At 43.1% G+C, this 20,929-nt stretch overlaps 1 protein-coding gene across 1 annotated transcript in view; it reads left to right on the forward strand.

Moving 5' to 3' along the window:
* The window catches only part of EFR3A (EFR3 homolog A), a 194,655-nt gene that overhangs the window by 172,386 nt on the left and 1,340 nt on the right, over nt 1-20,929 (forward strand). The window contains 4 exon segments of the mRNA XM_073632263.1: nt 3,457-3,545; nt 8,841-8,886; nt 11,000-11,103; nt 16,277-16,326. Of these exon segments, the coding sequence (XP_073488364.1) occupies nt 3,457-3,545; nt 8,841-8,886; nt 11,000-11,103; nt 16,277-16,326 (289 nt within the window).

The following is a 20,929-nucleotide window of genomic DNA, read 5'->3' on the forward strand; positions in this document are numbered from 1 at the left end:
CTTTGTTTGATACCTTTTACAGTGGCAAAGCACAGGTATACGTTAAATGGTTTAGTGTGCTAATTTGTGCCGTATTGTGTCAAGAAATTGAGATCGTTTTTTGTTTTTACGTTATGGTAAACTGGTTGTTTCAGTTCAGGTTTTTAAGTCTACCATTTCATGTACATATGGTACTTTAACAGTGCACTGTCTGTGACCATCCTTTCTTCACTGTAACCCTACAGAACAGTGTCAGGTAAGTACAAGCTGTAGGTAGTAACATTCAGTTCTGTACAGTAATATGCTAAAGCATGTTTAATTCCGTGAGCTCCAACAACATTTGATTCTTCATCCCAGGCCTCATACCAAGTTTGTATAAATTGTTGGCATAGCATTCATATAATGTCAGGTCGGGTTGCCAGGGACACAAAATAGCACAACTTTGACTTAACAGGTTCGCAATCACTAAAAATCCAAATGACGATGCATATGCTTATGTGAGCATTTGACGCTTACACGGTAAACCCAGCTGTCATTCTGATCATCGGATGTCATTATCAGGAGCCAGGATAATTATTTTTTTCTGTAATGCCTGTATGTATATATTAATTATTTTATGTTGTAAAAAAATGTTGTGTTAGAGCAGGGGTCTCCAAACTTTCTAAACAAAGGGCCGATTTACTGTCCTTCAGACTTTAGTGGAGCCTGACTGTGGCCAGTAGGAGTAGACAATACCTCCTGCTCTGTGGTGAGTGGGAGTAATAATTACACCTCACCCCTATGGTTAGGAGGACGAATAGTGCCCCATCATTGGTGTCTGTGGAAGGAATCGTGCCCCATCATTGGTGTCTGTGGAAGGAATCGTGCCCCATCCTTTTCTGTCTGTGGAAGGAATCGTGCCCCATCATTGGTGTCTGTGGTTGGAATAGTGCCCCATCATTGGTATCAAGGGGAAGAATAGTACCCCCGTCGTTTGTATTAAGGGGAAGAATAGTGCCCCCATCGTTGTTATTAAAGGGACATTCGTGCCCCATCATTGGTGTGAGTAGAAGGAATTGTGTCCCATCATAGGTATCGGTGGAAGGAATGTGCCCCCATTATTGGTATTAGGAAGAATAGTGTCCCCATCAATGGTATTAAGGGGAAGAATAGTGCCCCCATAGTTGGTGTCAGTGGGGAGAATAGTGCCCCGTTGTTGGTGTTAGGGATAGGAATATTGCAATGGTATCAAAAGAAGAATTTGTGCTCCATCATTGGTGTCAGTGGAAGGAATAATACACCATTGTTGGTGTCAGAGGGAGGAGTAGTGCCTCATATCAGTGGGAAAAATAGTGTCCCAAGAGCCGGATAAAGGCAAGCAAAGGGCCACAGTTTGGAGACCTCTGCTGTAGAGCAAAAGATTACTTCGAATAGTGATCTATTGCTGGCTGCAATCAACCATATCACTGTACACCATTTTATACATCATATCATATCACTATAGTAGTGATCAGCAGCTCCAGGGAATTTAGTGGGGCCGGATTGTGGCCAGTAGGAGTAGACAATGCCTCATGCTCCGTAGTGTGTGGGAGTAATAATTACACAGCACCCTTGTGGTTAGGAAGAGGAATAGTGCACATCATTGGTGATTGTGGGAGGAGTAGTGCCCCATCATTGGTGTCTGTGGGAGGAATAGTGGCCCATCATTGGTGTCTGTAGGAGTAATAGTGCCCCATCATTGGTGTCTGTGGGAGGAATAGTGCCCCATTGTTGGTATCAGTGGGAGGAATAGTCATTGGTATTAAGGAGAGGAATAGTGCCCCCATCGTTGTTGTCAGTGGAAGGAATAAAGCCCCATCATTCATATTAGTGGAAGGAAAGTTGCCCCCATAATTGGTATTAAGGGAAGAAATAGTGCCCCCATCGTTGGTGTCTGTGGGGAGAATAGTGCCCCATCATTGGTATTAAGGGGAGGAATAGTGCCCCCATCATTTGTGTTAGTGGAAGGAATAGTGCCCCATCAATGGTTTAGAACAGTGGTCTCCAAACTGTGGCCCGGGGGTCGCATGCGGCCCTTTTCTTGCTTTTATCCAGCCCTTGGGGCTCTATTCCTCCCACTGATGACACTACTCTGCCATCTGACACCAACAACGGGGCACTATTTCCCCACTGACACCAGTAATGGGTCCCTATTCCTCCCTATGGTGACCATGATGGGCCACTATTCCTCCTCCTAATACCAAATGGGGTTATATTTACTCCCACTGATGCCAGGAAAATTTTAATCCCACTGGTCAAAGCCCTCCTAGAGTCTGAAGGACAATAAGCCGGCCCTTTGTTTAGAAAGTTTGAGACCCCTGGTTTAGAAGAAGAATTTGCGCTCCATCATTGGTGTCAGAGAGAGGAGTAGTGCCTCATATCAATGGACAAAGTAGTGTCCCAAGAGCCGGATAAAGGCAAGCAAAGAGCCACAGTTTAGAGACCTCTGCTGTAGAGCACAAGATTACTTCTAATAGTGATTATTGCCAGCTGCAATCAACCATATCACTGATCACAATTTTATACATCATATCATATCACTATAGTAGTGATCAGCAGTTGCAGGGAGCTGCTTCAGCTCTGTCTGAGACCCCATACTTGAGGAAGCATTGCGTTTACAGTGGTCTGCTACTTTCAATACTGTGTAGCAAGATCCAAAACATAGGAGTGGATCTTTTCAGCAAGTATGAAACCATCCCAAAGGCAGACTACTGCAGAGCTTGACCAGTTTTTGACTTGAATTAATGCTAAAGACATGGTCTTATCCCAGCTTTCCCCCCCATGTTGTGGCCACGGCAGAGCTACCTAGGCATTATTGTCCCACATTATGGGAGTCTGTGGAAAGCAGGGATTGGTGTTACCAGAATTGTTCAGAATATCTCGATGTCAACCTCTGCCTTGGAGCACTGCAGAGCCAATAGATTCCCAACTGGCATCTCAGACACCTTTAATAAACCAATGGCTTTGGGTGGACCTGCACAAATATTACAGCTGTTTTCTCAGTTTTAAAAACTAGGAAGCTTATTGCTAAAAAGTGTGGCATACAAAGTTGAGTAACCAAAGATGGTTCCTTTTAAAGTTATCAGGTGTATCTGTTAATAGAGGGAATTAATGAAATGGTAACTCATAGCCACCAATCAGCATTTCCTTTGTTTCTTGTACTTTACTTTATTACATAGTTAGACTGAAAAAGGCACACAAGTCAGTGGAGTTCAAACAAAAGTCTATTGAGTTCAACATCATTGCTGTTTGTCCTGAATAATAATAGGCTTGTAGGTTTTTACCTCTTCCTTTGGGTTCACATTCAGTCGTCGTCTTTTATTTCTACCACAAGAACACAAATTCATTTAGCTGTGGTCTTCAGGTGATAGAACAGGTCTGCAGGCAACCGCTGAACTACCCATCCCAGCATTTACAGATTATCATTAATAGTCTGCTGATGATGTTTTATTCCAATAGATGAAGACAAATTATCCAGAAGAAAGAGCATAGTAGACACCATATCCATCCAAGTGGACATTATGAGTGGAAGCAACACTGAGGACAAGGTAACTGATCTTTATTATTTAGTACCGACACAAACTGGAAAGATACAACTATTGAAGATATTATTATTATTATACATTATTATTATAACTATTGAAGAGATTATTATTATTATACAGGCTTTATATAGCGCCAACAGTTTGCGCAGCTCTTTACAACATGGGGCAGACAGTACACTTACAATACAAATCAATACAGGAGGGATCAGAGGGCCCTGCTCATTAGAGCTTACAATCTAGAAGGGAGGGTCAAGTGGAAACAAAAGGTAATAACTGAGGGGGCTGAGCTGATGGAGAAAATACAGTTGTTAGGTGTGGGTAGGGTAGGCTTCTCTGAATAGAAGGGTTTTCAGGCATCGTCTAAAAGATAATAGAGTAGGAGATAAGCGGACAGATTGGGGTAAGGAGTACCATAGGATTGGAGAGGCTTTGGAAAAGTCCTGGAGGCAAGCATGGGAGGAGGTGACGAGAGAGCAGGAGGTCTTGAGAGGAACGAAGAGAACGAGTAGGTTAGTATTTAGGGACTAGGTCAGTGATGTAGCTGGTGGCTAAATTCTGGATGGCTTTGTAAGTAGTTTGTTAGTATTTTGAATTTAATTCTTTGGCTCAGCGGAAGCAAGTGGAGGGATTGACAGAGCGATTAGTAAGGTGGATGAGTCTGGCAGCAGCATTCATGATGGATTGAAGAGGTGATAGACTATGTAGAGGTAAGCCAAAGAGAAGGGAGTTGCAGTAGTTGAGGCGAGAGACGACCAGCAAGTGAATTAAGAGCTTTGTAGTGTCATTGGTTAGAAAGGGGCATATTTTGGAGATGTTCCAGAGGTTGAGTTGGCAGGATTTGGACAGTGATTGGACATGGTGCTTAAAGGAGAGTTCAGAGTCCAGGACTACACCTAGAACCTTGGCATGTGGGGATGGGCTTATAGTTGTGCCATCGATTTTTGACAGAGAGATCAGAGGAAGGGGCATATGGTTAAGGAGATAAGGTTAATGCTGAATTCAGGGCAGATACAAAAGAGAAACAATAATGTTTTTTTTTTTGCAGCTTTGTAATCATTAAGTGCCCGTTCACACCAGAACGCTGTGCAGAAAGAAGAAATACTATACAATGTCAAGGGTATAATCTAGATTAAAGCAGAACTTGACCCATAACAACTTGATAAAAAAAATCTTTAGCAAGGAACATACATTCCACATTAATAATGGTCAGCCGAAGCACCATGTAAGAAGCTGCTGGCTGGGTTTCCATTTCGTGGTGCAAGGTTGTTTGGAGATGACTTGGATGACTATATCAAGAAAATCTCTGGTGGGAAAAGTACTCTCTTACCTGTCAAGAAGAAGAGTAAGCGTCCCTCTTTCAAACGGACTCTTTCCCCAGCGCCAGGGGCTTCAGCCTTCAGGCAGTCTCGACGGCCTCCTCCGTCTGGGTTCAGAAGGAAGAGTCAACCCCAGGAACAAAAGAAGTCCTGGGGGAAGAAGCCTACTAGGCAAAGCACGAAGACCTCTTTAGTGGGGGGAAGACTGCGACAGTTCTCAGAACTCTGGCAGGAGGACTTCCAGGACAGATGGGTAATCTCCACAGTAACCTTAGGGTACAAGCTGGAGTTTCAGGAATTTCCCTCTCCTCGGTTCCTCAGATCAAGTGTCCCCAGAGACCCAGAGAAGAAGCAGTCGCTCCTTCTAGCGTTAGAGCGACTTTTGTCGCAGGAGGTCATTATGATGGTTTCCGCAAAGGACCAGGGATTGGGTTTCTATTCCAACCTGTTTACGGTCCAAAAGCCAAATGGGGATGTCAGACCCATTCTGGATTTAAGGGATCTGAACCGATTCCTAAGGATTCAGTCCTTCCGCATGGAATCAATTCGGACAGTAGTCTCCACCCTGCAGGGAGGAGAATTTCTGGCATCGATAGACATCAGAGATGCATACCTACATGTGCCCATTTTTCCTGCTCATCAGACAGGAGGGCGTCATTTCCAGTTTGTGGCTCTACCTTTTGGGATAGCCACTGCACCTCGGGTGTTCACAAAGGTCTTGGCCTCTCCTCTGGCCAGATTAAGGGCCCAGGATATAGCTGTCATAGCATACCTAGACGACCTGCTACTAATAGACCGGTCGGTAGCTTCCTTGAACTGGAATTTGAGGACCACAGTCAGGTATCTGGAACACCTGGGTTGGATCCTCAACCTAGAAAAATCTTTCCTAAAACCAGTAAGAAGACTAAAGTATTTAGCTCTGATCATAGATGCAAGCCAGGAGAAAATATTTCTACCGCAGGCAAAGATCACTGCTCTAAGAGAGCTGATTCTGGCAGTCAGGACCAAGAAGGGTCCCTCTGTCCGCCTTTGTATGAGGCTGCTGGGGAAGATGGTGTCTTCATTCAAAGCAGTTCCCTATGCTCAGTTCCATTCAAGAATGCTGCAACTCAGTATTCTGTCACCCTGGAACAAGAAGGTTCAGGCATTAGACTTTCCGATGCACCTGTCTCATGCGGTGCGTCAGAGCCTCAATTGGTGGCTCATACCTGAAAACCTGCAGAGGGGGAAATCCTTTCTACCGGTTACCTGGACGGTGGTAACAACAGATGCCAGTCTGTCAGGTTGGAGAGCAGTTCTGGAACAGTCTGTGATTCAGGGGCTATGGTCCAAGACCGAGAGGACCTTACCTATCAACATTCTGGAGATCCGGGCGGTATACCTGGCCCTAAAAGCCTGGACTATCAGGCTACAGGGTTGCCCGGTCAGGATCCAGTCCGACAATGCCACAGCAGTGGCTTATGTCAATCATCAGGAAGGCACCCGAAGCCGAGCTGCTCAAAAGGAGGTGAACCAGATCTTAGTCTGGGCAGAGATGCATGTGCCATGCATATCGGCAGTTTTCATTCCAGGGATAGAGAACTGGCAGGCGGACTATCTAAGTCGCCAGCAGCTACTTCCAGGGGAATGGTCTCTACATCCCGACGTCTTTTGGAATATATGCCAAAGATGCGGGGTCCCAGATGTAGATCTCTTTGCATCCCGATTCAGCAAAAAGATAGACAGATTTGTGGCAAGGACGAGGGATCCTCTTGCATGCGGGACGGATACGTTGGTGATTCCGTGGCAGCGGTTCTCACTGATTTATGCATTCCCGCCTATTCTGCTACTGCCACGACTCCTTCGCAGGATTAGGCAGGAAAAGAAGTCGGTACTTCTGGTGGCCCCCGCTTGGCCCAGAAGGACTTGGTATGCAGAAATAGTAAGGATGACGGTGGGTTCCCCGTGGACCCTACCGATACACCCAGACCTGTTATCTCAAGGTCCAGTGTTCCATCCTGCCTTACAAACCCTAAATTTGATGTTTTGGCTATTGAGACCCACGTTCTGAAGAGTCGTGGGCTTTCAGGTCCTGTCATATTTACCTTGATCAATGCAAGGAAGCCAGCTTCCAGGATGATTTATCATAGAGTCTAGAAAGCTTATGTGTCCTGGTATGAATCCAGGGGTTGGCATTCCAGAAAATATGTCATAGGTAGAATTCTTGATTTTCTACAATTAGGATTAGAGATGAAGCTGGCCTTGAGTACCATCAAGGGCCAGGTCTCGGCTTTATCAGTATTATTTCAACGGCCACTTGCTTCGCATTCTTTGGTCCGAAACTTTATGCAGGGGGTGATGCGTCTTAATCCTCCGGTTAAAGCGCCCCTAAACCCCTGGGACTTGAACTTGGTCCTGGCTGTGTTACAGAAACAGCCTTTTGAACCAATAAGTCAGATTCCTTTGGTTTTGTTGACAAGGCAGTTAATTTTTCTGGTGGCCATTTCTTCTGCTAGAAGAGTGTCAGAAATAGCAGCCCTTTCCTGTAAGGAGCCTTATTTGATTGTACACAAGGATAGAGTGGTACTGCGCCCTCATCCTAGTTTTTTACCAAAGGTGGTTTCTGATTTTCATTTAAATCAAGACATTGTTCTACCTTCCTTTTTTACAGATCCCTGTTCTTTGGATCTCAACATTCGTTGGATGTAGTAAGAGCAGTCAGGGCCTATCTTGGGGCAACTGCTCAGATTAGCAAAATGGATGTTTTGTTTGTGCTGCCAGATGGTCCCAATAGAGGACAGGCAGTGTCAAAAGCTACCATTTCTAAATGGATTCGTCCGTTGATTATTCAGGCCTACGGTTTGAAACAAAAGATTCCTCCGTTTCAGATCAGGGCACATTCCGCAAGGGCTATTGGTGCTTCTTGGGCAGTGCATCACCAAGCCTCTATGGCTCAAATCTGTAAGGCCGCAACCTGGTCTTCAGTCCATACATTCACCAGATTCTATCAGGTGGATGTGAGAAGGCATGAGGATATCGCCTTTGGGCGTAGTGTGCTGCAGGCAGCGGTACAGGGTCCTCAGGTCTGATTGCACCCTACTCGGTCGTGGTTCCCCCCCCCTCAGGTAGCATTGCTTTGGGACATCCCATCAGTAATTACTGTGGCTCTGTGTCCCGTGATGTTTGAGAAAGAAAATAGCATTTTTAAAAATGGCTTACCTGTAAAATTCTTTTCTTTCGAAGGACATCACGGGACACAGAGGTCCCGCCCCTCTTCTAATACACTATATTGCTTGGCTACAAAACTGAGGTATCCCTGCAAGGGGAGGGATTATATAGGGGGTTGAACTTTCTGATAGGGTGTGCCAGTGTCCAATCACCAGTGATACCCTATATAACCCATCAGTAATTACTGTGGCTCTGTGTTCCGTGATGTCCTTCGAAAGAAAAGGATTTTACAGGTAAGCTGTTTTTAAAAAATCCTATTTTTGCTGAAGCCCAGAACCCCCTCAGCAGCAGTAAATCATAAAGCACAACTAAACTCATCGATTTAACGTTTTCAAAAAAAGTTTACATTCCTGGAATGCCGGGATTCCTAACTGTCACATTTTGCTTTTGTCCTCGAACCAAACTGTCAAACCATCAGATGGCTGGTGTCATAACTGATGTGCAGCTCTATGGCAGTTGCAGATCAAACAGAAGCAGCCTCCTTGACTGTAGAGGATAGGAGGGCTTAATTTAACTTTAAGGCTGTCAGCAGATCGGCCTCTGCAAATTCGGCAATGCCTAAAAATAAAGCACAACTGAGCATGTGCAGAGCAGGGCAAAAGAGTGTATTTCTGGATTTTAAACAGTATAGGCACTTATTTTTAATGTTTTACATCTCTAAGACTTGCAAAAGGGGCCAGCCTGAAGTCATCAATTTTCTGACTAAAGTTCCACTTTAAGAACAATTTGCCAGTATGATAAAAATTTACAGTTTCCTTAACCTTCTTGTTTATAGGTGAACACTGAAGAGATTACATTTGAATCATTGAAGAAGGCCATTGGTAAGAATACTATTATACCTATAAACCATTAAACCTTTTAATAAAGGGTGTTTATACAGCTGTCACAGGCTGAGACCCGGGAAATGTCTGCAATCTGCATTATTTGAATTGGGAATTGAGATAGCGTGATTTTTTTTTTCTTTCTCTACAGTAGTCATTTACCCTAATCCACGTGCCTTATCTTTTACATTATTTGCGTGAATGCGCTGATCGAATCTCAGCTGGTTCCTACCTACCGGGCTTAAAGTGATACTAAACACACAATGTTTAATTTCCATTATCCCTTCTATTTCTGCATGTGGATGATGGCACTGTAATTATTTTAATTAAAAAAACAAAACATCTAAGTACCTTTTTCCTAATGGATATACAGCTGTCACATGACCCAGATCTTTCCCAGCCTGTCTGCAGGGAAACTTAAGAAGGAGAAGCTTCTAGTCCTCTGTTGCTGGTCACATGTTCCAAATATAAAAAACATAAAAAAGGGGAATGTGGGACTTTAAATGAGGCAATTGACTTGTGGAGGTAGAGTATATAGTAATCATTTTTTATTTATTTGTAACAATAGTAAAAAAGTATTTTCATATATATACATGCACAATGGCATAAACATAATGGATACATATACATTAGCTTGGCAACACATAAAAGATAGTAAATGTTGATATATATAATACAAGGTGTTTCATATTCGCAGGCATTAGTACATCATATGCAAAAGAGCTGCTATAAGATAGGTACACATACACATTGATAATTGCATAGTACTCGAGGAATCTTAGATGTATAAAAAGTATATATGGGCCAGTGAATAAGTAATGAGCTGGACTTGTCTAAGCACCCCATGGAAACTCGACGCGTTTCATGGCTATATGCCATTCATCAGGAGTTGGGTTCAGAGGTAAACTGTAAATATAATTATGTAATATTAGTAAATATGTTCTACCCCTTTAAAGGGAGAAAAGACCTCATGGGGAGAAAGATCTGTACTCGCAGGTCGGCTATAGCACTGTGCTTGGCTGGCATCGAGGAGGAAGGGACCCCAAATGGTTGTATGTTCTGGAGCTGAGGCCAGGAACCCCACCCCAGCCAAGAAAAATTCCACATGGCATGCCCGATTGCTGCAACACATTCCACATGTGTGGGGATGATTACAAGTATGGTGTTCTGAAAGAAAATGTATGAAAATGAGAAAAATATGTGGAAAAACAGTGAAAAAAGTAAGAGAATGTAAAAAGTGAAAAAACATGGTGAGTATTTGAGAGAAAAAAATAAAATAAAATTGATATATGTATATTATAATGAGTGTTGTGTATGTATAAAAATACACACATACACCATAGTGAGTGGGTATGTTGCATGAGTCAAAAAGAAAGAAAGGAAAAAAAGGGGAAAGGGCTGAAAAAAGGAGAAAATGTGCATAACTTACGTGTGTCTGTATCCAGTGTGTGTTACCTCCCTGGTGTCAAATACACAGTGAAATGGTAGGCAATCAGGCCCACCTGCTTAAGTAGTCCAGGTGTGGGGCGGGTCCCCGACCAATGTCATGCACACCATCCAATGAGAGTAGGAGTTGGCAGTAAAAATCCACCACCGGCACAAGCACCAAAGTGGAGCCACGCCAAACCCCATCTTCAACATGAGATGGACCAAAGACGTCCCTGTATTGCGGCATCAAAAGACGCACAAACAGGTCGTAACGTGACGCTGATGCGCAGGAGGGCCCCCATTCCCCCCCCCCCCCCGCCAATTTTTCAAAGGAGACTCAGGAATATAAAAAAACAGCCTTTGGAATATAGAGTAAAAATAATTAATATTAATAAACTTCTTTTGTCAGACTATTTCTGCACTGCTACACATACTCAGATCTGACGTTTAGAGCCCTTTCACACTGGGGTGCTAGCGGTAAAGCGCCACTAGTTTTAGCGGCGCTTTACCGCTAGCACCCCAGTGTGAAAGGGCTCTAAATGTCAGATCTGAGTATGTGTAGCAGTGCAGAAATAGTCTGACAAAAGAAATTCTCTTTCAGTAAACACATTTTAGAGACTAACTGACATGTCGTTTAGATGTGGTTTGGTGCTATTAAGTTCTATTTTTCGTCTCTTCCAAACAGACAATACAGGAATGGAAGAGCAGGAAAAAGAGAAGAGGCGTCTGGTGATAGAAAAGTTCCAGAAAGCTCCGTTTGAGGAAATCGCTGCTCAATGTGAATCTAAAGTGAGTGTTTACTACTGACCTGTTCCAATATCGCACTTATTATTGGGCTACGCCATTTACAGCAACCTTCAGAGCAGTTTAGGTGCTTTAACCACTTCAGCTCTGGAAGGTTTTACCCCGTTCATGACTGACTAGGTCATTTTTTTGCTATTCAGCACTGCGCTACTTTAACTGGGAATTGCACGGTCATGCAACACTGTACACAAATTAAATTTATATATATTTTTTTCACACAAATAGAGCTTTCTTTTTTGGTGGTATTTGATGACCTCTGGGTTTTTAGGCTTTTTGCTATATAGACGAAAAAAGACTGAACATTTTTGAAGAAAAAACATATTTTCTGCTTTGTTATAAAACATATCCAATAAAATCTAAATTCTTTATAACACATTCCCCTCAAAGTACACATTACACATTCCTCTCCCCAGTACACATTCCCCTCAAATGTCCCCCTTTTGAAAAGTAGTCTGAGGCATTTAATAAGAGGCATGGCGAGTTTTTTGAAGTTGCAATTTTTTGGAAAATTAAGAAATTACATTTTTTTTTACATACTGTCACCAATTGCAGTACAGCATCATATAACTGGTGTGGCGATGATCAGGGATACTGACTGGTGACAGTATGTTACAAAAATTTTTTTTTTTTTTTAATTATTTAAACCTTTTTTTAACATGTTGCTTTTTTTTTTAACTTTTTTTTTTTAACATACTCCTATCAGAGTAGTTCGGTGTCACCATAGCAACACTGTACTACTCTGCGGGGGGGGGGGGGTGATCAGGGATCTGTTTTTTTTTTTGCACACTTTGATTGCTGTTACAATGATGATCATTGTAACCGCAATGTTTTCAACTGTCATGAATGGGCTACGTTCATGACAGCTGTAATTACTAGTAGGAATGCACTGAATGTTTTTTTTTTTGGTGCCGAAACCAATACCGAAAATGAAAAAAAATACTGAAAATGACTGTTTTTAAAAAATATTTTTAAACAGGAGATGGTCAGAGACTGCAGACATGGTACAGGAGATGGTCAGGGACTGCAGACATGGTACAGGAGATGGTCAGAGACTGCAGACATGGTACAGGAGATGGTCAGGGACTGCAGACATGGTACAGGAGATGGTCAGAGACTGCAGACATGGTACAGGAGATGGTCAGGGACTGCAGACATGGTACAGGAGATGGTCAGAGACTGCAGACATGGTACAGGAGATGGTCAGGGACTGCAGACATGGTACAGGAGATGGTCAGAGACTGCAGACGTGGTACAGGAGATGGTCAGAGACTGCAGACGTGGTACAGGAGATGGTCAGGGACTGCAGACATGGTACAGGAGATGGTCAGAGACTGCAGACGTGGTACAGGAGATGGTCAGAGACTGCAGACGTGGTACAGGAGATGGTCAGAGACTGCAGACATGGTACAGGAGATGGTCAGGGACTGCAGACATGGTACAGGAGATGGTCAGAGACTGCAGACATGGTACAGGAGATGGTCAGGGACTGCAGACATGGTACAGGAGATGGTCAGAGACTGCAGACGTGGTACAGGAGATGGTCAGAGACTGCAGACGTGGTACAGGAGATGGTCAGGGACTGCAGACATGGTACAGGAGATGGTCAGAGACTGCAGACGTGGTACAGGAGATGGTCAGAGACTGCAGACGTGGTACAGGAGATGGTCAGAGACTGCAGACATGGTACAGGAGATGGTCAGGGACTGCAGACATGGTACAGGAGATGGTCAGAGACTGCAGACGTGGTACAGGAGATGGTCAGAGACTGCAGACGTGGTACAGGAGATGGTCAGAGACTGCAGACGTGGTACAGGAGATGGTCAGAGACTGCAGACGTGGTACAGGAGATGGTCAGAGACTGCAGACGTGGTACAGGAGATGGTCAGAGACTGCAGACGTGGTACAGGAGATGGTCAGAGACTGCAGACATGGTACAGGAGATGGTCAGAGACTGCAGACATGGTACAGGAGATGGTCAGAGACTGCAGACATGGTACAGGAGATGGTCAGAGACTGCAGACATGGTACAGGAGATGGTCAGAGACTGCAGACGTGGTACAGGAGATGGTCAGGGACTGCAGACGTGGTACAGGACATCAATGTAGCCTGCCAGTGCCCAGCAGCCTACCAGTGCCCATCATGCAGCCTGCCTTAGTATGTCAGACAGGATCAGGACAGGGCAGTTGTTAGCAAGGCAAAGCCAAGAACAGTGCTTTATGAAGGAAAGCTGTCAGCACACAGCATTAAGGAGCAGCTTGTCGGTATGATCAGCATTAATAGTGTGAAGCACTGCTGGGGTTGAGTGCAGGACTTGTTGTTTGACATGCTGTTAGAAACAGTGAGCCCGCTCGGTGAAGTGCACATGCAAATGAATAAATAAATGAACAGAAATAGATCAATAATGTAAACAATATCCACGGTGGGTTGTAAAGTGACTTTCAAAGTGCAAAATTAATAATGTTGAGATACTATAATAATACTTCTGTAAATAAAATGAGTGCAAATATAAATGTGCAAAATAAACTGTGCAAAACCAGCAAATAGTCTCTCAGTGAAAAGTGCAAATAAGTTTGTGTAAAACCGCAATAGAGACCTTTCTTCTTTTTGCAAAGGACATCAAGGTGCAGACAAAAGGTGCCAAGGAATAATAAACGCCTCTTCGTGCAAAAACACACACTGGTAGCAATGGCCTCTTACCTTGCGGTAATGAGGTAACCGCATGTGTATACAAATCTGTAAGATTCACTTCTTCTTTCTACTATAGTGCTGCTCCACTGTAGATCTAGAGATGTCTTTGTCTCTCAGTGGATGCAAGAGAGATATCAGAAAAGAGAGGGGGTCCGGGTTGTGTAGTATTTTTTAAATGTAGCTTTTATTGATAAAAACAGTGAGGGTACTCACATATAATCATAGTATAATGCACAGAACTCCATGAGCGGCGAGCTCGTTTGCCAGCGTCCATACAGGTGCCTTTCCGTCCCTACGCGTGGCATCACGGTCACGTGACTTCATCAGGGGACAAAAAATAGAAACATGGTGAAGGGTGAAGAGCCATGTTAAATATTTCTTTGCTTCCTCAGAGGTAGAAAATTAAAAGGATAACATTATCAAATGTAAAAAGAAAATATTTTAACCAGTTATGGATACCTTTTAGTGTCCTCCCCTTCTTGGCCCACGTGTGCAGCTCTGTGACTCCTAGCTGCTCCCAGGTGCTAATTCAGCAACAATCAACAATACCAGCTGTTCCCGACAGTGCCTGGTAGAATATAAACAAACACCGGCACAATATTTTACCCTGTGGCCATCAGAGAAAGTAAAAACTGGCCAGACACTAGTGGATAGCATAGTAGATTTCTGACCGAAAGTTCATTTGCACAAAATTCCTTAGTCCGTACATTAGATGACTTGACAGATGTCATTCAAATGTATTTCAAGAAATATTTGGTTTTATCATTTGATTTTAGAGTTAATAAACTTGCCCAAACAAAAATCACATTCACTGTTAGAAATTTGAAAGAAAAAAAATTCCATCCTGCGCCTCCTCCCCCGAAATTTCCTGTCACTTTACACACATTAACCACTTCAGCCCCGGAAGATTTTACCCCCTTCCTGACCAGAACACTTTTTGCGATTTGGCACTGCGTCACTTTAACTGACAATTGGGCGGTCATGCGACGTTGTACCCAAACAAAAATTGACGTCCTTTTTTCCCCCACAAATAGAGCTTTCTTTTGGTGGTATTTGATCATCTATGCGGTTTTTATTTTTGGCGCTATAAACAAAAAAAAGCGTAAATTTTGAAAAAAAACACAATATTTTGTACTTTTTGCTATAATAAATATCTCCCCCCCCCCCTAATTTTTTCCTCAGTTTAGGCCGTTATGTATTCTTCTACATATTTTTGGTAAAAACAATCGCAATAAGCGTATATTGATTTTGCGCAAAAGTTATAGCGTCTACAAAATAGGGGATAGATTTATAGCATTTTTATTTATTTATTTTTTTTTTTACTAGTAATGGCAGCAATCTGTGATTTTTATCAGGACTGCGACATTATGGCGGACACATCGGACAATTTTGACACATTTTTGGGACCATTGGCATTTATACAGAGATCCATGCAATAAAAATGCATTTATTACTGTAAAAATGTCACTGGCAGTGAAGGAGTTAACGCTAGGGGGCGATCAAGGGGTTAACTGTGTTCCCTAGTGTGTGTTCTAACCGAAGGGGGGAGGGGACTGACTAGGGGAGATGACAGATCGCTGTTCATACTTTGTATGAACAGACGATCTGTCACTTCTCCCCTCAGAGAACTGGGATCTCTGTGTTTACACACAGAGCTCCCGGCTCTCGCCGTGTTACGAGCGATCGTGGGAGCCCGGTGGTCATTGAGACCGCTGAGCACTCGCATCGACTCCGAGGGCGAGCAGCGGGCATGCGCCTCCGCGCCCCTAGTGGGCGCCTTTGGAGCCGACGTAACATGACGGTGATTCGCCTGCCCATGCCATTCTGCCGCAGTATAACTGCGGCGGCTGGTCGGCAAGCGGTTAAAAGAAATTCTAAAGAAAAATGAACAAAAGCAGACACGGATGGATGTAAAATTGGCCTAGATCCTTTCTCTTCCTGCTTATTTTTTTTTTGCCAAATTTGTTTGCTTTTACTATTCATACAACTTTTGATAATCATACATTTTGTTTTTGATAGTTTAAACCCATACCTAAGAACCATTAATTTGGTGTCAAAATACATGGGGACTCCATTCCATATACCCCTCCACATTGCATTGGGTTTCATGATGGGCTATTGATTAAGAAACTAGTCTCTCGAAGTCTGTTGGGCTAAACTTTTGATCCAAGATGGGTTTATGTCGTAACCTATGTTGAATATTCTAGACCTAGACTTAATGGTGGTATCCTACAGGTACCCTGTCTGAATTTGTATGTGAATGGTTAGGTCTATGTATCTTGTATATTTCTCTGTTTTTATGCTTTTTGTAGTTGTTAAAACTTTCTATAAATAATGCGTTAAAAAAATACATGGGACACAGTGCAGATTACAAATGAAAGGACAAATCAAATGGCCAAAGTTAGAGATTTACCTGTTTTCTTGTGGACTTTGTCATGTTTTGTGTCTAATTTTTTTTCTTTGTACACAGGCTAACCTGCTACATGATAAACTCGCCCAGATATTGGAGCTTACCATAAGGTAACACTTTACAGCCCATTATCCAGATCAAGGGTCTCCAAACTGCAACCCGGGGGGCCAGATGCTGCCCTTTGCTTGCCTTTATCTGGCCCTTGGGGGAACTATTTATCTCACTGATATGAGACACTATTCTGCCACTGACACCAACAATAGGGCAATCCCCCCCCCCCATACCAAAGATGGGGCACTGTTTGCTCCCACTGATAACAAAAAAAATTCTATTCCTGCTGGCCACAGTCCGGCCCCTAAAATTTGAAGGACAATAAACTGGCCCTTTGTTTAGAAAGTTTGGAGAGACCCCTGAACTAGATCTATTACAAATTTTTCTTATTATATTGTGGCATTTGGAGTTTTCCAGTGTTTAAAAATACATGCCCTGGAGAACTAATGCAAACAGTTTTTGTGTAATAAAAATAGAATGTAATAAAACAAAATAAGTGATCATTTAACAGGTATGCAAAGTCTAACAATGGATTCTCCTATTTGCTTTTAGTTTTCTAAATATATCATTGACAATGTTTTATGTTTTCAGTATGTCCAAAAATGTTTGTATTCACCATAAAATCCTATTCTTGGACCCCATTGATGGGCACAGGAAGTCTTAAACCTTTGGGTTGTGCTGCTGCTTACAGAAGGATTGGACACTATAAAAAAAATGTAGATAACTCATCCTACATGCCTCCGGTCTGTAGCAAAATAGTACCAAGAGCACAAACTTAAACATAGTGGGTTGGGGGCATGTGTCCTACATATGATTCCCCTCAAAAGCTTGGATGATGAACTGCCTGAGCCACCTAGTGATGGTGCAACGAGTAGCCAGTGCAGCCTTTAGGGATCCTTCGTAAGTGACAAGGAAATAGCTCTTTCTGAAAGATGCATTGGCAGAGAAACTCTCACAGCCTGCATAACAACCATGCAATGGAGGGAAAATTTCCTTTTGGTGAACTGGGGTCAGACAGAGGGACAGAAGAACAATGTCCTGGTAGTGGTGAAAGGCAGAAACTACCTTAGGCAAAAAAAAGAAGGTCTTGGGCCTCAACACCATCTAGTCCCTATGCAAAGTCTGAAACTGTTTCTTCATGAAAAAAGCCACCAGTGAATACACTGGCTCAAATGGTTCAAATAGTGGTTTCTGAAGTGCAGAGAGAATCTGATACGAATCTGAGGGAAATCATAGGGGAACGGACAGGGAAAGTTACATGGGACCCCTCTGCACCAAGGACTTCAAAGAGTGAGATGTCAACAGTCTCTGAAACAGAATAGAAAGGTCAGAAACCTGACCATGGTGGTGTTGACAACCAAACACTGGTCCAGACCCAGCTGTAGGAAGGGGAGGATTTGTCCCACAGGAGAAAATCCTAGGGTGGAAGCCCCAGACTCTCACCAAGTGATGCATGCCTAACATATGCGATAATAAACCTCACGGTATCTAGACTTTCTAGCTTTTAACATTGTAGTAATCACAGACCCAGAGATGCCCCCATCCCTCAGAACCTTAGCTTTAACAGCCATGCCCCATTAAAGCCAGCAACCAAGAAGCAGGATAGCAAATCTGTCTTTGGCACAGAAGATCCTGATGATCTGGCAGTGCCCATAGAGCATCTTACCAGGGTTGTTGTTCCACATCCAGGACAAGTCCGAAATTCGCTCCATCTTGATCTTGGAAAGCAGATAAGGAAGAAGTGTCAAGGGTGGAAATGCAAAGACCAGAATGTTGTGATCCCACCAAGCCACCAGCATCTACTGCTTCCACTCAAAGGATCCCTGTACTTGAATACAAACCTGTCCAGTTTGTTGTGGAACATGAAGGTCAGGAAGTCCATGTCCACCATCTCTCAACTGGGACAAAAATTCAGGAAACGCCTGCCAGCTAAGGAAATCTGTCTGCTTGCCTGCCTGCCCACCCACCATTTGTCTACACCTAAAAAGGTGAACAGCTGGCAAAACTGAAATTTGAAATTTTGCCGAATAGAGCTCTAGGAAGGGCTTCCAATGCTTATTGAATGGGTCATGAAAAAGACAATTTCATCCTCTACTGGAATAGTAAGCGTCTTGTTAAGGTGGGACACTGCCAGATCTATGGTGGGCACAGACCACTTTGTACAGAATCCTCTTCAAATGGATACAAGAATAATAAGCACTTAAGGGAGTCAAACAACTTATCCGAATACTTCATAGAGAGAAATAGTTGGGAAAAGCAGGTGAAATAGGTAAACCTTTGTGGTCTTAGGAGTTTTAAACAACCCAAGGCTGCAAAAAGCACTGGTAGAAGCAACAGGCAGTGGCTGATGTGTTCTGCATCAGTCAGAGCCAAAATGGTCTCCTTCAATTTAGAAGTAATAGAGAACTGTGATTCCTCTGGGGTCAGCTCATCAGTCAGACTAGAGTGACTTAGAATCTGACAGAGTCTCTGTGATCAATGGCTCGAAAACCACTAATGCCGAGGAAAACCTAATTAAAATCTGCAGTAGACAGCACAAGCCTCTACAATCAAAGTTGGCAATTTGGGTTATAAAGTATAGCATGACTATAATAAAAAAATCTCAAACAAAAGGGGAGAGGTTCCAACCACACTCAACAGAGCTAAAAAGGACTGAAAAGATCATATATACTCCAGCAGCAGAGGGCAACAGGACTCCAGGCTGCAGACGTCAGCACAGCCATTAGGTGACACCCCAGAGTCCTTGTAGTATGATCTTGTGGCACCTTTTACAGCCAGAATGTCCTCCCACCCTTATGTCTAGAAGACCTGTTGCTACTGTGTGGCCGTTAGGCAGTGTATAGACTCAGGGTAAGATGCGGCAAAGCCTCAAGTTCTCACATACACGGGAAAGCTGATAGCAGATGAGGGTCAGAGGTGACCTAAGTCCACCGTAGGTGGACAGCAGAAATGGATAAACGATTATAGCTTCTTGTGGGCTCTTTGCAAGCAGAAACAGTATCAGGGAGATGCTTCCTTGATACTGTATGGAGGGAGAGAGAGTGCTGACTGGGACACTCCACCTAGCATACGATGTCAGTGTTAACCTCTTCCACAATAAAGCATTTGAGAAGAGAAAAATTGAGGTAGCTTCTGGTGCTTGGCCCAACTGTCCTGATAATGGAGTGAGTTCTTAAAGAGAGGGCAAGCCTGATAAGGGCTCCACAGCTAACTTTTACTAAACTGAGTCTGGAAATTGCCCAACATGCAGCCCAGCGTGTGAAGGTCACTTTCAGGCTATCCCTACAACGTCCAGATTTTCCAAAAAGCCAAGCTGAGGACATTCGGACAACGATAGCTGCAATCAAGGAAACAACTCCAGCAGCATTATAGGAAATAATCTTGATTAAAGAAAACTTTGAAGAATAGAAAAAGCGTGCTAGCGAAAAAAGGTTAATCTTCAACATGAGAGAGCTTAACAAAAAAAAAAAAAACATCCACCCTCCAAGGACACTAGCAGAAGACCTGAGGAATGCTGGTGGTAGTAGGGATTATCCGGAAATGGCCACAGTTTTTCATTATCAATTTCCAATCCTCCTGTAGATGGCAGTATAACTTGAAGGTTTAGGGTTTCCAGTGACCCTCAATAAATGAGAGAGAATTGATCCTGCCAGAAATCCAGTGAACTGATAACTTCCTGTGCTCTCTAACTGCAGCACTCTAATCGGTTAACATGGTTCCTACCTATCTCTATGGACTACTAACATCCTCCCTATCATATATAGAAGGAGAGGGAGTTGTTTAGTATTTCTTTCCTAAGGTAACAACACTGCTCCTTCATAGATGCAGTACAATGAGTGAGCATTGTCACCCCTAGGACAGACAGTATTACATTGTAGGTGAGGTTGAAAAAAGACACAAGTCCAACCTATGTGTGTGATTGTATGTCAGTATTACATTTTATAACCCTGTATGTTGTGATCGTTCAGGTGCTTATCTAATAATTTTTTGAAATGATCGATGCCCCCGCTGAGACCACCGCCTGTGGAAAGGAATTCCATAGCCTAACCGCTCTTACAATAAAGAACCCTCTACATAGTTTAAGATTAAACCTCTTTTCTAATTTTAGTGAATGGCCGCGTGTCTTATTAAATTCCCATTCGCGGAAAAGTTTTATCCCTATTGTGGGGTCACCAGTACGGTATTTGTACATTGAAATCATATCCTCTCTCAAGCGTCTCTTCTCCAGAGAGAATAAGTTAAGTTTTTTGAATAAATTTAATAGGATTGGTCCCCAGGACAGAACCCTGGGGGACCCCACTACCCACCCCTGACCATTCCGAGTACTCCCCATTTATCACCACCCTCTGAACTCACCACTGTAGCCAGTTTTCAATCAGTATTGGTATTAGTGGAATCACCAGGTGAAAATGAAGGAATAAAAGACTAACACAGCCACCACATCTAAGGACTGACCAGCTGCAATATATTACATTTTTGCTTTTATAAAAAAAAATTTATTACAAGTATTTATGTTTTAGGGTTTGAATATGTTTTGAAAAGAGCCTGGAAAGGTTATAACATCTGTCAGGTTTTTAATTTCACCATCAGGGAGTTTTCTCTGTACTTCCTGTCTATGTAACAGTCTAGGCGAGAAATGCGGAAGTGGGAGCGGGTACCTCT

The sequence above is a fragment of the Aquarana catesbeiana genome, linkage group LG05, assembly GCF_042186555.1.
Source record: "Aquarana catesbeiana isolate 2022-GZ linkage group LG05, ASM4218655v1, whole genome shotgun sequence".
Classification (NCBI taxonomy): Eukaryota; Metazoa; Chordata; class Amphibia; order Anura; family Ranidae; genus Aquarana; species Aquarana catesbeiana.